The 14,341-nt window shown below is 48.5% G+C and overlaps 2 protein-coding genes across 2 annotated transcripts; one reads left to right on the top strand and one right to left on the bottom strand.

Annotated features, from left to right (window-relative positions):
- The first annotated feature begins 390 nt into the window (after positions 1 to 390).
- Positions 391 to 4,094, top strand: LOC117844759 (cysteine-rich receptor-like protein kinase 10). Its single transcript, XM_034725540.2, has 7 exons — positions 391 to 1,345; positions 1,441 to 1,566; positions 1,655 to 1,788; positions 1,885 to 2,098; positions 2,422 to 2,659; positions 2,768 to 2,918; positions 3,010 to 4,094. Exons 1-7 carry the CDS (start codon positions 424 to 426, stop codon positions 3,331 to 3,333), a joined length of 2,109 nt encoding a protein of 702 aa, XP_034581431.1. The 5' UTR covers positions 391 to 423; the 3' UTR covers positions 3,334 to 4,094.
- Positions 4,095 to 5,014: 920 nt separating this feature from the next.
- On the bottom strand, positions 5,015 to 14,085 carry LOC117844417 (uncharacterized). The gene is made up of 15 exons (XM_034725126.2): positions 13,215 to 14,085; positions 12,937 to 13,065; positions 12,701 to 12,840; positions 12,411 to 12,621; positions 12,092 to 12,329; positions 11,840 to 11,990; positions 11,500 to 11,754; positions 9,430 to 9,926; positions 8,895 to 9,316; positions 8,598 to 8,723; positions 8,400 to 8,521; positions 8,108 to 8,318; positions 5,763 to 5,994; positions 5,525 to 5,672; positions 5,015 to 5,445 (listed from the first exon to the last, which is right to left on the bottom strand). Exons 1-15 carry the CDS (start codon positions 14,062 to 14,064, stop codon positions 5,107 to 5,109), a joined length of 4,071 nt encoding a protein of 1,356 aa, XP_034581017.2. The 5' UTR covers positions 14,065 to 14,085; the 3' UTR covers positions 5,015 to 5,106.
- Positions 14,086 to 14,341: the final 256 nt, after the last annotated feature.

The raw sequence follows: 14,341 nt of genomic DNA, 5'->3' as shown, positions 1-14,341 counted from the left end.
TCCTTTTGTCTGCTTTCCAGTGACTTTAGTTTCGTTTTCTCCTTTTCGTTTCAAATCAATGACCATCCTGTTTGTTAGAAAAAGGGTATGGTCATACAGTCAAACATGGCCATAACCGGCATGGCAACTCTGCCAAACTAATGACGAATCTCTTCTGAGCAATTTCATGGAACATTCGAACCATGACTCCTGTCCACTAAATACCAAATAACCATTTTTTTCATTTGTCTCGTCGATGTCATTATTTCATCACTGGTTTGTTGTCAGCAAACCTGCGTCTTTGTGATTTTTTTAAAAAATCTATATTGTGTGTGAACGTGGAATCTATATATTGTGTTAAAAAAACTCTCATTGGACAATGACCATGCAATGGCAGGCGATGGCCTTTGAGCCTTTGACTCGTCGACCCCATGGCGAAATGGCATGGTCGTTAAGAAGATGGTAACTCATAGGCTCATAGCAAAGTGTCCGATCCTTTGTGCAGCGACCATGGTTGGTATCCACTCCATTGTAGCCGTCGCCGTGGCCATCATCATGCTGCCGCTCACCGCGGCCCAGCCGTTCCGGTACTCGACGTGTGCAGGCGGCACCTACGACGACGCTGCCACCAGCACGTTCAAAGGCAACCTCGAGCTCCTCGCGGCGGCGCTCCCCGGCAACGCCTCAGCCACGCCGGCCGGCTTCGCCGCGGGCACTGTCGGCGCGGTGCCCAACCAGGTCTCCGCTCTGGCGCTCTGCCGCGGCGACACGGACGCGCCAACCTGCCGCGAGTGCGTCGCCGCGTCGTTGCCCGGCGCGCGGCGAGACTGCCCCGGCAGCAAGGACGTCACCGTCTACCAGGACGCCTGCGTCGTCCGATTCTCCGACCAGAGGTTCCTCGATTTCGTCGGCGTGAACTCGCCGTACGCCGTGTCCTACTGGGACGCGGACAGCCTTGCGGTCCCCGAGGCCCGGTTCGACGCCGCCGTCGCGGCGCTCATGAGCGCGGCGGCGGACCGCGCCGTGGCCGCGGCCGCGGCAAGCAGCTCCGCCAGGAAGAAGTACTTCGCCACGGCCGTGATGGACTTCGACGCGCCCTACCCGAGAATCTACGGGCTGGAGCAGTGCGTGCCGGACATGTCGGCGGCGCAGTGCCGGAGCTGCCTCCGAAACCTCGTGGCGTCGATCCCGGGGTTCCTGAACGGGAAGCCCGGGGGGAGATCGCTTGGTATCTGGTGCAACCTGAGGTACAGCGTGCGCCCGTTCTTCAATGGCAGCGCGATGCTGCACCTCTCGGCACCGGCGTCGGCGCCGGCGCCCACGGTTGTGCCATCAGTTGATACTCCGAAGGCCGGAGCCGGAGCAGGTAACCTGTGGCCCTGTTTTTCCGGCGGAAAATCTCCGACTGCTACGTGTTCCTCGAACAAGTGCCTGAAGTTAATCTTCTTCTGGTGCATTCAGGGAGGAAAAGGAGAGCAGCGGTAGGAGTCTCCGCTGGCGTGGCTTGTTTGGTCGTGTTCATATTGATATTTTCAGCTGTCGCTGTGATTCGCTTCAAGGGAAAGGTTGCCACAAAGAATGATCTCTGTGAGTGCTATCATACTATCTCTATCTGTTCAAAAATTGGGATTTCTTCCGTATACTTACTTCCTCTCCTATATGCATGCCTTAATAGTTAATACAGCAGCATTGGAGAAGATGGCCAGAGCAAAGTGCATGATATTTGACTTTCTTACACTGCAAGAGGCAACTGAAAACTTCTCAGAGGAGCGTAAGCTCGGTCAAGGCGGTTTCGGTATTGTATACAAGGTTTTGCATTTTTTTTGTTTTTATGAAAAAAATGGCTTGTATGAGTGAACTGCTAGTATTACTCTCCTCCTTTTCTGACGAAAGAATCTGTGGTAGGGAAAGCTCCCCGATGGGCAAGAAATAGCAGTAAAGAAGCTTTTAGACAGTGCTACTGGACATGGGCTGCTCCAGCTACAGAATGAAGTGCAGGTATTGGCAACGCTTCAGCACAAGAACCTCGTCAGGTTACACGGGTTCTGCGTGCACCGGAAGGAGATGATGCTTGTTTATGAATTCATCAAGAACGGGAGTCTCGACACCTTTCTGTTTGGTATTTTCCTGAATTCGTCGACACCTAATACTTTGCACTGTGCATGGTCAAAACTCAGCACTAAAGGATTCTATTGAGGTTAAAAACTAGTACACATCAGCAATAATCCAACTTCCAAAGAACCTGTACAACATTTACATTAGGAAGGCCGTGTTCAGTGAAAGAGTATGTTCACTACTTCACTTCAGAACTTCCTGCTAACAAATTACAACAGGTCCATACATAAGACTAGTAAATAAAATAGGCATGTATATTGCAGGCTTGAGTTCTTTGTTTTATCTTTCAGCAAAAACCTTCTAACATAGCTTGATCATTTTGTCCAGAAGACACTAGAACCGGAAATAAACTAAGCTGGGATCAACAGTACAACATCATAGTTGGAATTGCCAAGGGAATAATGTACCTTCACCATGATTCAAGAATCAGGATCATCCATCGTGATCTAAAAACCAACAACATTCTTCTTGATGAGAACGCGGACCCGAAAATTGCAGACTTCGGACTAGCAAGGCTGCTGGGAGATCATACTCAGACCAAGACGGCTACGGTTGCTGGAACATAGTATTCTCTCTCATCTCTTCATTTAGTCCATTCAAGTATTTGATTTCCAAATATCCCAGATGTATTTGGTTCAAATGCGCCTAACTGATCATCACCTCATCTGAACAGTGGTTATATGGCTCCGGAGTACGCAATGCATGGGAGTGTGTCACCCAAGGTCGACGTTTTCAGCTTTGGTGTGCTGGTACTCGAAATTGTAGCTCGAAGAAGGAACACTAGTTTTGACGATTGCGATAACGTGAAAAATCTACTCAGTGATGTAAGCTCATTTATGCACTGCAGAATCCACATCATCTCATCACTGAAAGTCAAGTTTCAACTGACAAACCGGTGGAGAACACATCTTGCAGGTTTGGAATTGCTGGACAAAAGGGATGATGTCGCAGATGATGGACCAAAACCTCGAGGGATACTCTCGAACCCAAGCGCTAAGATGCATCCAGATCGGGCTGCTGTGCGCCCAGCCTGACCCTGATGACAGGCCTGATATTTCATCAGTTGTTTTCATGTTGACCAGGGACAACATGGAGCTGCAGGCACCGGCACAGCCTGCGTTCTTCTTCGGGCGAGACTCAACTGTTGTTTCTCAGCCGTACGAGCAACGAGTTTATGTTTATGACCGGTCTGATGTGACCGTGAATGAGGTCACGCTCACTGATCCACATCCTAGATAAGCTCATGTGTCGTGCCTGGGTTATTCAGAACCTAATTGAATACGGTAACCGAGTTAAGTGTGTTGAGTTGTGTGTAGATTGTAGAACTCTGAAACTAGGCTTTGAGCCGGTCTTGGGCCATGTCATGTGCAGTTAGGTGAGTGTGACCAGGTTGCTGAATGAGGAAAGGTGAGTGCGTTTTCGTCGTGAACTTTGTCAAATTCTTTTTTTTTAAAGTAACTTTGTCAAATTCGTCCATTAACTTTCGCATGTACCAATTTAGATCCTATTTGGTAGGGTCTTAAGCGCTCATTGCTACTCCTACAATATTGCGAGGAGTGGGGCTGGTGGAGCAAAAATTAGTGACTCTATCTCTACCCTAATATTAAAGTACCGTGTTTTCTGCCCAATTATGTTACTTTTCGACCGTTGCCTCCTCTCAATTTTCGTCCGTCAACTTGCCGGTCCCACTTGGTCCATCTTCAACCCCTTTGTATCGTTACCTTCCATAAACCCGTGATGGAGCCGCACACGGCAACGTCCGTTGCTGGGGAGACTCCACTTCCATTAGCGTGATCTGAGATCCCACACATAAATCTACAAAGGGCCGAGCATGAGAAGCCTCGGAGCCTAACAACGGTTGTGTCGTCATCGTCAACTCGACATGCATCTTGACGCTGCTCCTGTCGCAGAGCGGTATGCCACTCAAAGCTGTGTCGCAAGTCTCCACTGCTGCCCAACCCCGGCCTGCTTCCATCGGAACGCACGAGCTGCCTCTTGCACACCTCACCGCTCAACCCCTAGCCCGCTTGCCTCCATGTGGGCTACTACCGTCCACCAGTGACGGAACCGTCGAATTGCAGAACGAGAAAAAGAAGCGAACCCGGCACTGACATCACTCAGCAGATTCACGGTGCCGTACGTGGTCATCAGAGCTGCAGTTGCTTCTCCTGGTCACGATCTCAAGGGCCAACACGCAGAAGCTGAAGACGTCGATCTTGGGCGAGATGTTCCCGTGCATCGCGTACTCTGGCGCCATGTAGCCGCTGCAGAGGATGTGTGACAGTTCAGTTCGGCCTAGAAACTCACTCACACAATCGGGCGCGGAGGCCTAGATGAGAGGGAATGCGGTGGCAATATGCAGTCGACGTTGATGATGAGACACACCCGTAGGGCATGGTTAAGAAGAAGAAGGCCTCCCCGAGTAGAGACGATAGTGATCCTCACGGAGGACGGTGCAAGAGCATGATGGCTAGTGCACGGTCGGCACCAGCAAATTCAAGAACAAGGGGGCACATAGCATAGCGGCGATGGCCCAAGGTGGGCGCATGCCACCGCCAGCACCCTGCACGGGGGAGAAGGGGGGCAGTCATCCCCCTCCATGACCCACACCGGCGAGAACAGGTGGCCCACAGTTGGAACCGATCCAGGAGGAGATGGATGTAGCGAGCGATGACCGTGGCGACGGAAGGGGTGGGCCGTGGGGGGAGGGGGGTTGCCATCGCCAATCAGTGGTGGGAGCACTGGTGTTGAGATGGGGTGAAGGGAGGATGGAGGGGTGCTGGATGGGAAGCCCCGAGTTGCCCTTGGGCGAGAGTGGGGTTTGCAATAACCAAAGGGGTTATCTCTGGTTGTGATGTCAACTAGCTAAATTGCCAGTGCTACTTTGAAGGTAAATATGAAAACATCAGACCAGATAGAATTTAACAAGTCAACCTACTAAGTGATAAATCCCTAGCTGCATTATGCATTTATATTCGCGGTCGACTCACAACTAGTTCACATACTTTGGACCTACCTTGGATACGGTTCAGTAAGTGTAATGCCATTCACAGAGAAACTCTGTTGCAATACGAAATCTGACTGGTCATATAAGTAGCTGCTTTGCCCATTTGACCTTGAAGCTGGAGGTGGTTCTCTCCCGAAGAAGAATGCAGGTTGCGACGGAGGCCGGAGCTCCATGCTATCCCTGGTTAGCATGAACACCACGGCTGATATGTCCGGCCTGTGGCCAGGGTCCTGCTGGACGCACAGCAGACCGATGTGGATGCATCGTAGCGCCTGGTTTCGAGCATACCCGTCCAGTCGGTGCAGCATCTGCGATATGGTCCCTTTGGTCCAGTGATCCCAGACCTGTCAGATGGTCAACATCAGTTTAGTTCTTCGGAAAACGAATTGCAGAACGAGAAAACGAAGCGAACCCGGCACTGACATCACTCAGGAGATTCACGGTGCTGTGGTCATTAGAGCTGCAGTTGCTTCTCCTGGTCACGATCTCAAGGGCCAACACGCCGAAGCTGAAGACGTCGATCTTGGGCGAGACGTTCCCGTGCATCGCATACTCTGGCGCCATGTAGCCGCTGCAGAGGATGTGTGGCAGTTCAGTTAGTCAGGCCTAGAAACTCACTCCCTTTCAGTATGTGCGAGTTTGACACACGAGCTTAGCTTACAGTGTCCCAACAACTCTGGCTGTCCGACTTTGGGTGTGACCTTCCTCTAGCAGCCTTGCGAGCCCAAAGTCTGCGATTTTCGGTTCCATGTCGTCGTCGAGAAGAATGTTGTTTGCCTTCAGGTCCCGGTGGATGATCCTCATGCTTGAGTCCTCATGGAGATACAATATTCCCTTGGCAATTCCAAGAATGATGTTGTACTGTTGCTCCCAGTTAAGTCCCCTACTATCATCTGTGGGGGAAAAAGGTTCAGCATTTAAGTGTAAGTGTTGCTATATCATTATGCCTCACTTACCACACGAGGTTCAGAAAGAAAAGGCAAACTGCAACTATCTTACTATTACTAATTGGAGGTTTCTTTTGAAGCCTCTAGATGAAGCCACCTAGGATTCCTAGGTGGACACTCTAGAAAAAGAGAGAAATCCTAGAAATTCTCACAAAAAAGCAAAACATCCGACCATCAATCGACAGATTCAAATCATCATAGCCATTGGATCTATTATGTTTTCTAAAAAATTACCCACCTATGCTATTATGAAAATAGCCTAAAGCAACCCCTAAATCTATATATAAATTACTCACCTCTGCCATTATATAAAATAAACTAAAGTAACCCCCTAATGTTCATCAAAATTACCCACTTATGCCATTATAAACAATATTTAAAATAACTCCCTAATTTGCAACTGAATTGCCTACCACTATTACTTTAAAAAACTTAAAGTAACCCCTTAAATTTGCATCTATATTACCCACACATGCTATTATTAAAAATAACATGAGGTAACCTACGTTTGAATCAAATAACCTTAATTAAAAATATACAACAATATATGATTCTAAATCGTCTATATCTTACACTATTGGTATACGATATAATAATTAAGATCTATACGCATGATGTGTGATGTGTCTCACCATTTATAAGGATATAAAGTTATGGGAATAGACATTTCTATGCTAAAATTATATTTAGCATTATGGATAGTTCTATTAAATTTATGAGCACTCAAACTTAGGGTTCATTAAATAAATTCATGCCCATACATGCGGTCCAAAGTGGAAAGTTAAAGATTATAAATGTGGATGAAAATATTGTAGAGTAATTACTAACTGAAATCTATCACAATTGGATGAAGATATTAAGTATAATATCTACATAAGTATTGTGTTCGAATATTTAACAAACAAGAGGTAGCTTATAGTAATAGTTTTGTAGCAATGTAGTCTCATTTTTTCCATTGGAGACTCCGCATTAGTTCCCATGAGACAAGCAAGAAAAAAAGAGATTCTCATAAAAATTAAAAACATCAAACACCAATCCTGTAAACTCTAATAATCATAGCCATTGATTTATTATATTTTCTAAAAAGTTATCCACCACTATCATTGTGGAAATATTCAAAAATGAGCTCTAAACCTATATCTAAATTACCGAGTTCAGCTATTATAAAACATAATCTAAAGTAACCCCGTAATCTTCATCCAATTTACTAATACACATCATTATAAAGCATAACTTAAAATGTCATTCTAAAATTTTATCTATGTTACCCACGTATGTCGTTATTAAAAATAACCTAAAGTAAATACCTAAATCTTAATCTAATTATCTTCATGTGCATCATATAGAAATGTGAAAAATAAAGTAATATATGATTCTAAATTACCTATTTATGTTATTGTTAATATAAAAATACTACATTAAAGTATATACACATGATGAGTGCCACCATTAGACCATGTATACATGTATGTGCGGAATCGATGAAAAATATTGATTTGTATGCTAAACATAATGTATAGAGGATTGGAGGTGCGATACAAAATGGAAAAAGTATGAATATAAATGAAAAAGTGCATAGAATAATTATTAATTAAAAATCAATCACAACTGGATAAAGATAGATACATATCTATATAAGTATTATGTTGAAGTACTGGAAAAATAAGAGAGTAGTAGGTAAACAATTTTGATTATTAGCTAAGAGTTTAATTTCTAAATAATTTTCAAATCCAATAGCTTATAAAAACATTAGCCCGTGCGGGAGCACGGGTTGATGGACTAGTGAAACTTAATTTGCCGGGAATGCCACAGTTTTGGTGTTGTGGTATGGCGATGCACAATGTTATGTATAGCTACACGTTACTAGTGATTCTTCCCTTTTCTTTTGATACTTTTGTATTGATAATAGTCAACTGTGATTATCATCACACTTGTCTAGTACTGCTATCTCTGAATTCCAAAACATATTGACGCAAAGAGCACAAGAACTGCCATGGGGACTCCTGAAAAGGAGCGACAACAGACCGTTCATGATATGTAAAATGAAGAGGAAACATACCGAATAGAAAGTTGTCGAGGCTCCCATTCTTGATGTACTCATAAACGAGCAGTGTGTCATTCTGATGTGGGCAAAACCCCTGTAACCTAACAAGGTTCTTGTGCTGAAGCTCTGCCAGTAATACAACCTCATTGTGTAGCTGCTGCAACCCATGCCCTGTTGTTCCTAGGAGTGTCTTGACTGCTATCACTTGCCCGTCAGACAGTATCCCCTGAAACAGATTATCTTTCAGAGAAGGCACGATGTGCTACAATTTCCTTCCCTCATCGCCTCACTCAGATCGATTGCTTACCTTGTATACGGTACCAAAACCACCTTCTCCGAGCTTATTCCTCTCTGAGAAGTGTTCAGTGGCCTGTTGCAATGTCGGCAAATCAAAGATCGTGCAATGCGCTCTCCCTATCTTCTCCAGTGCTGATGCCATATGACAAGAATTTATGTAAGGAAATGGAAAATTCAGGCTCATAAAAAGGACCGCATTGCTACTCACAGTGGTCGTTCTCTGTCGCCTTAATTCTTCGCCTGAAGCGAAAGCATAAACAAACTGAAAGAAGAAACATTAGCACGACGGAACAGGCAACGCCTGCAAAGATTCCGGCTGCAGTCCTCTTCCTCCCTGCATATATCAAACATGAACTTGAAGTGGTACTACAACTTTGAAGTTGCTACATTTGGAGGAAGTCAGGATGATATTTTTGGCGTATTTTGACAACACGATGTTTGGACAGTAGCATGATGTTTGGAAGAAATGTTCCAATCAGAGGAGTACATCTGAATAAGAATCTACCTGCTCCCGATTCTGGAATAGGAGGCGTGATCGTGGCCTCCGGTGATGGTGCTGGCGGGGCGGCGAGCTGCAGCATGGCCCGGCCCTCGTAGAACGGTGACACGCCGTACCTCAGGGAGCACCACACCACGAAAGCGCTGGTCCACAGGGACAGGGGCCGAGCGCTCAGGTACCGCAGCTCGGTTACCCGGAAGAGCTGCCCTAGGCAGCCCTGGCACTGCGCCGGCGTTAGGTCCGGCGCGCACTGCGCGAGTCCGTAGAGCTTGGGATCGAAGTCCATCTCCCCCGTGGCGAAGTACTTCCTCGTCTCGTTGGTCGCCGCCACCGCGCGGTCGACCAGGGCGGTGAAGATCGCGGTGACGGCAGCCCTGAACCAGGCATCCGAGGCGTTGACGCTCCCCGTGGCGGTGTCAACGACAGGACTGATCACGAGTTCCCATATATAGTACAGTAGTATGTAAGACGACGCGCCTCTGAAGCTGGAGAAAAATGGATGCACAAGAATAATAGAAAACCATGGAGTTCATTGCCATACACCAATTCCGAGACGAGCCACTGGTCCCCTTGGAGAAAGTCGAGGAACCGGATGCCGGCGAAGCGGAGGACGCACGCGTCGCTGTAGACCGCGACGCCCTTGTCCTGCGGGCAGGCCTGCTGCGCGTCCTGGAACGCCGCCGCGACGCAGGCGGCGCAGGCGGAGGCGTTGGTGTCCCCGCGGCAGAGCGCCAGGGCGTTGGCCTGGTCGGGCGCCGCGCCGACGGAGGCGGTGACGAAGCCCGACGGCGAGGCGGAGGCGTTGGCTGGGAGCGCCGCGGCGAGGAGGTCCAGGTTCGCCTGGAACGTGCCGTTGGCCGCGTAGACGGAGCCGTCGCAGGAAATCTTCAGGGTCACCGCCGCCGGCAGTGGCAGCAGCACGAGGGCAAGGACGACGGCGGTGGCATAGCGGGCAGCAATCATCGCTAGCGGCAGTGGAGGGGCTTCTCCTGAGTTGCTACCAACGGAGGGCAGTGGAGGACGCCATTGTGGCATTATTAGTCAGATCACATCACTCAGTACAAGGGAGTGGCAAACCATGGTTGACGAGTCAAAAATGGTTGACCGACCGGACCCCATATGGTCACTGTATTGGTTATATAAAATTTAAAAGCCAGCAACTAGGGTCATGCCCGAGTCTGACGTCTGACGTGGACAAATCCGCGTTCCTCGCGTCCGCGGCCTTGCCACCAGTGCCGCCGCCTGCTTCTCTGCGTGGCCGCTCGCTGCACTGGCGCACTGCCGCAGCTGGGGCACCCGGGTGCCGCCCTCCGCCGACCACGGAAGCGAGGCAGGCCACCGTCGGCCACCACAATCGAACCGAACCATGGGCATGGTTGCACTTTTGCGCTTAGGCCCCCAAAAGATTCAGTAACGTTTAGGTCCTGTCCGCAAAATACTTTTAGATTTACGGATTCTCCTCGAAAAATTTCAGATCCTGCACCTCTGAATCTTGTTTCCATCCTTATTTCTTACTCGTTCTTACTTTCATTGGCTTTTATAAAGTTCATAAAGTTACTCGTTCTTACGGATTACTCGTTCTTACGGATTTACTCGTTCTTACTATTGTAGCATTTTGTTCATAAAGTTAGTAGAGGTCTGTCGTGAGCTGTGACTATTGTAGCCTGAATTTTGTCATTAAAAGCAGGCACTGAATTTTTTTGTCATTAAAGAGCCATTTTCAATGATAGTTTCATAAGCAATAAATGAGCTATCATGTAGCCAATTCTGATGACATGTCACACTATTTATGAGGTGAGATAAGTGATGAAACCAGGTGTAGGGTATTTTCAAAACAGCTTGTGTCTTGCATGTGCTTTTGAAACGACAGAAGATGAAACAATGCATTGTGCGAGTTATTTCATCTATGAACTAAATGCACTCTTACTTATGTGGTATTTTTAAAAATATAAATATGAAATCTTGCATTGGAAATGGCCTTATGTATACTTATGGTCATGGGCAACCTAACACCAAAACCGTTTATCAGGGTTCAAAATTTCACTAAACTAAATATAATATTTAGTTTGTTGTAGGATGCCCAATGGAGAGATGTCTTGCGGTGTCAAAAAGCTGGAGGCTGCTTGGTGGAGTTCTTCTTCTCCTGGTCACGGCGCTCCTTCCTCGACTCTAGCGAATCATGAAGCGGCGCTCCAACTAGGAGCAACGACGGAGGATCCAAGGATGAGGACTGCCACATCAAATTTGTTTTTCTTCTAGGTCCTTTGTGTAAGATTATGCACTTGGAGTTTTTGTGCTTAGGCGTGTGTTGTAATTTTGATCTTCTCCAGAGTGCTTTCTATAAACTTCATGGCAATCTAAATATCTGGGCTACAGCCCCTTCCGCAAAAAAAAAGGATGTTATTGTCTCACATTTCCTTTTCAAAGGGTGCCTTATAGCTAGCTACTCTTTGCATGAATATATATGCATAATCATGTTAAGTATTTATTAAGGCTTAAAATACGAAAAAATGGCACGTTGTACAATCTAAAATAAGCGCAAAATTCGCCTTCGCAGATTTTGATGAATTCGTCCATGGCTGAAAAAAAAACCTATTCCGGAATCTTAAACCCTGCCGTCGATAAGGCCGTGGTCGCCGGCCGTGTTCCAGGACAGAAATGCCGGTTTGGATGGGGCCTGGAGGGTGACCGTATCGCTTCCGAGCATCGTCACGACTGATGACATCATTGGTCGGGCCGCCGGGTTTCCCTGCACACACAGGAGACCTACGTGGAAGCATTTCAGCACGTCGCCCTCATGAAAACTTCCGCCCATGCACGGGTCCACTATCTCCGTCACCATCCCGGCCTCCCAGTGCTCCCATACCTGCATGTCAGTTTGAAGCCTTGAGCCAGAGCGCATCATCGCTACGCTTAGCAACAATGATGAGCAGATCGTGGTTCGTGCTTACCATGGTCAAGAGATCTTCAGACCTCTCGGAGTTGCTGCAGCCGTTGTTCTTCCTCCCTGTTATGATCTCCAGCACAATTACGCCAAAGCTGAACGCGTCCGATTTCACCGAGTAGTTGCCGCGCGTCACGTACTCGGGCGCCATGTATCCACTGAAACAAGAAATTAGGCATACTTCTTTGACTCAGTAGCCAAAATGAAAGGTTATAGAACTTTGAAACACAGTTAAGCTGAGTTTTGCAGGAGTACAGACTAGGTGCCGACGACGCGGTTGGTGACGGCCTGCGTCTGGTCGCGCCCAAAGATCCTCGCAAGGCCGAAGTCCGAGATCTTGGGGTTCATGTTCGCGTCTAGCAGGATATTGCTGGCCTTGAGGTCACGGTGGACAACTTTGAGCTGAGAATCTTCGTGGAGGTACTGCAGGCCCCGAGCAACGCCGTTTATGATCTTGTACCTCTGCTCCCAGTCCAGCTGCTCACGCTTCTCAATGTCTTAAAGTAGAAACGGTCATTCATGGATGTGATGATATTATGCTTGCCATGGAAAATGTGTCAGCACAGTGGATAGAGTACCAAAAAGAATCAGGTCGAGGCTCCGATTGGGGACGAACTCATAGACGAGTAGCCGCTCCTGCTGCTCCAGGCAGACGCCGACCAGCCTGGCGAGATTCTTGTGCTTCAGCTTGGCCACCAACGCGAGCTCGTTCTTGAGCTCCTCCCCTCCCTGCGTCGAGCCCTGCGACAGTCGCTTCACCGCTATCTCGTCGCCGTTGGGCAGGACGCCCTGAGCAAATAAAACCAATGATCCGTGAGCATTTTTCAGTAGAGAGACCCCAGGACGATATGCTTGCTCTCCTGGCAACCTTGTACACCGTGCCGAACCCCCCTTGTCCGAGCTTGTTGCTCTCGGCGAAATTAACCGTGGCGGCTCGCAGGGTGGAGACGTCGATCAGGATCGAATCCACCATTTCGATGTCCTCTGTTTCAGTAGAATACCTTGGATCTGTTCAAGTATCAGATAGACAAGGAGAAGTCATATCTTCTATTTGAACTTCAGGAAAAAGTGCCGAGTTGCTGAATCTTGAAGGAACATATATACATGGCTTCTTCACTTGTGCTGCTGACCGCCGGCGCCTCCAGAAACAGAAGCAAACCACAAGGTTCAAGGCTGATATAATAGGGAGCAAGATTGCAGGAACCACGACGGGAACGCTCAACTTTCTCTCTCCTATGAGTGAAATAAAGATTGCGTGAGCAAAACATCGTGTAAAACAGATTCAATCGGATTGATGGTCACATGTTTCTGATTTTTTTCTTAAAAAAATAGGATTTATTTATCTTTTTTTTATTTAGTAGCGTCAAGATGCTTTAACATACCTCCTCCTGCCACTCCTGGCGTCCCAACCGTTGGCTGCACAGCCGGCGCCGGCGCCGGCGCTCCCCTGCTCCGTGAAGCCAGATGCACCATCGCCGGTCCATTGTAGAAGGGTGATGTCTCGAACCTGTAGGTGCAGTTGAACCATAGGGTCCTGCCTCCGATGTGGTTCAAGAAGGCAGGCAGCGATGTCATTATGAGCCCGGCAAGGCACCTCCGGCACTCAGCCGGCGTCTGGTCCGGCGTGCACTGCGCCACGGTGTACACCTTGTGGGGCTGCAGGTCGAAGTCGGCCTCCCCGGTGGCGAACCGCCGCGTGGAGTTGTACGCGGCGTAGTCGGCGGTGGCGTTGACGAGCGCGGCCAGGAGGCGGTTGTAACGGGCCGGGTCTGACGTAACGTTCCCGAGGTTGTAGATGTTGCTCATGTCAAACTGCGGGCCGTTGTCGTCGGAGGAGAGGACGTGCACGTCGGAGTAGTGGAGGATGCAGGCGTCGTAGTAGACGCTGGCGTCTTTTTGGTAGGAGCAGTAGTTGGGCAGGTCCAGGAAGGCCTGGGTGAGGCAGGTGAAGCAGGTGGTGGCGTTAACGTCGCCGCGGCAGAGCCCCATGGCCCAGAGCTGCTCCGGGACGGCGCCGACGACCGCCGCGGCGAAGAGGTCCGGGGACGCCGAGGCGTTCCTGGGCACCGTGGCGGCAGCGAGGTCGAGGTGGGCCTGGTACGTGCTGTTGGGCTTGTAGAAGCTGCTGGCGCCGCACACTGTGAACGGGTACGTGGGGTAACCCGCGGCGCGGAGCGCGAGCAGCGCGACGGCGACGACGGCGGCCACGGGCAGCAGGTGGTGGTTATCCATGGTGCGAGGTGAATGGGTAGGAACGAGGATGAGGTTATGTTATAGGTTATGTTATGTAGACCCTAGACCGTACTAGGGAAAATTAGGATGTGTTTGGTTGCATGCACCACATGATGTATGCTTGGATGATCCTGGATGTGGTGGTTCAACTAATTTGCTTGTACCATATCGTTAAGTGGGATGGCCTCATCCTGGATGAGTTGGTCCAATTCACCCAACCAAACAAAAGGATCATTATTATTTTGAATCATTTCATACATGAATCAAATGATACAAC

The sequence above is a fragment of the Setaria viridis genome, chromosome 2 (genome assembly GCF_005286985.2).
Source record: "Setaria viridis chromosome 2, Setaria_viridis_v4.0, whole genome shotgun sequence".
Lineage (NCBI taxonomy): Eukaryota > Viridiplantae > Streptophyta > Magnoliopsida > Poales > Poaceae > Setaria > Setaria viridis.
The sequence above is the reverse complement of the archived record's forward strand: the minus strand, read 5'-3'. Positions and strand labels throughout refer to the sequence as shown.

What these genes read in the sequence shown, in the direction of transcription:
- LOC117844759 (XM_034725540.2), top strand. Translation starts at nt 424, where the DNA reads ATGGTCGTTAAGAAGATGGTAACTCATAGGCTCATAGCAAAGTGTCCG. An exon ending in TGCCACAAAGAATGATCTCT is followed by an intron (nt 1,567 to 1,654) that starts GTGAGTGCTATC and finishes ATGCCTTAATAG; the next exon opens with TTAATACAGCAGCATTGGAG. An exon ending in GTTTCGGTATTGTATACAAG is followed by an intron (nt 1,789 to 1,884) that starts GTTTTGCATTTT and finishes AATCTGTGGTAG; the next exon opens with GGAAAGCTCCCCGATGGGCA.
- LOC117844417 (XM_034725126.2), bottom strand. Translation starts at nt 14,064, where the DNA reads ATGGATAACCACCACCTGCTGCCCGTGGCCGCCGTCGTCGCCGTCGCG. An exon ending in GGTTCGGCACGGTGTACAAG is followed by an intron (nt 12,622 to 12,700) that starts GTTGCCAGGAGA and finishes TTATTTGCTCAG; the next exon opens with GGCGTCCTGCCCAACGGCGA. An exon ending in AACCGCGTCGTCGGCACCTA is followed by an intron (nt 11,991 to 12,091) that starts GTCTGTACTCCT and finishes TTCTTGTTTCAG; the next exon opens with TGGATACATGGCGCCCGAGT.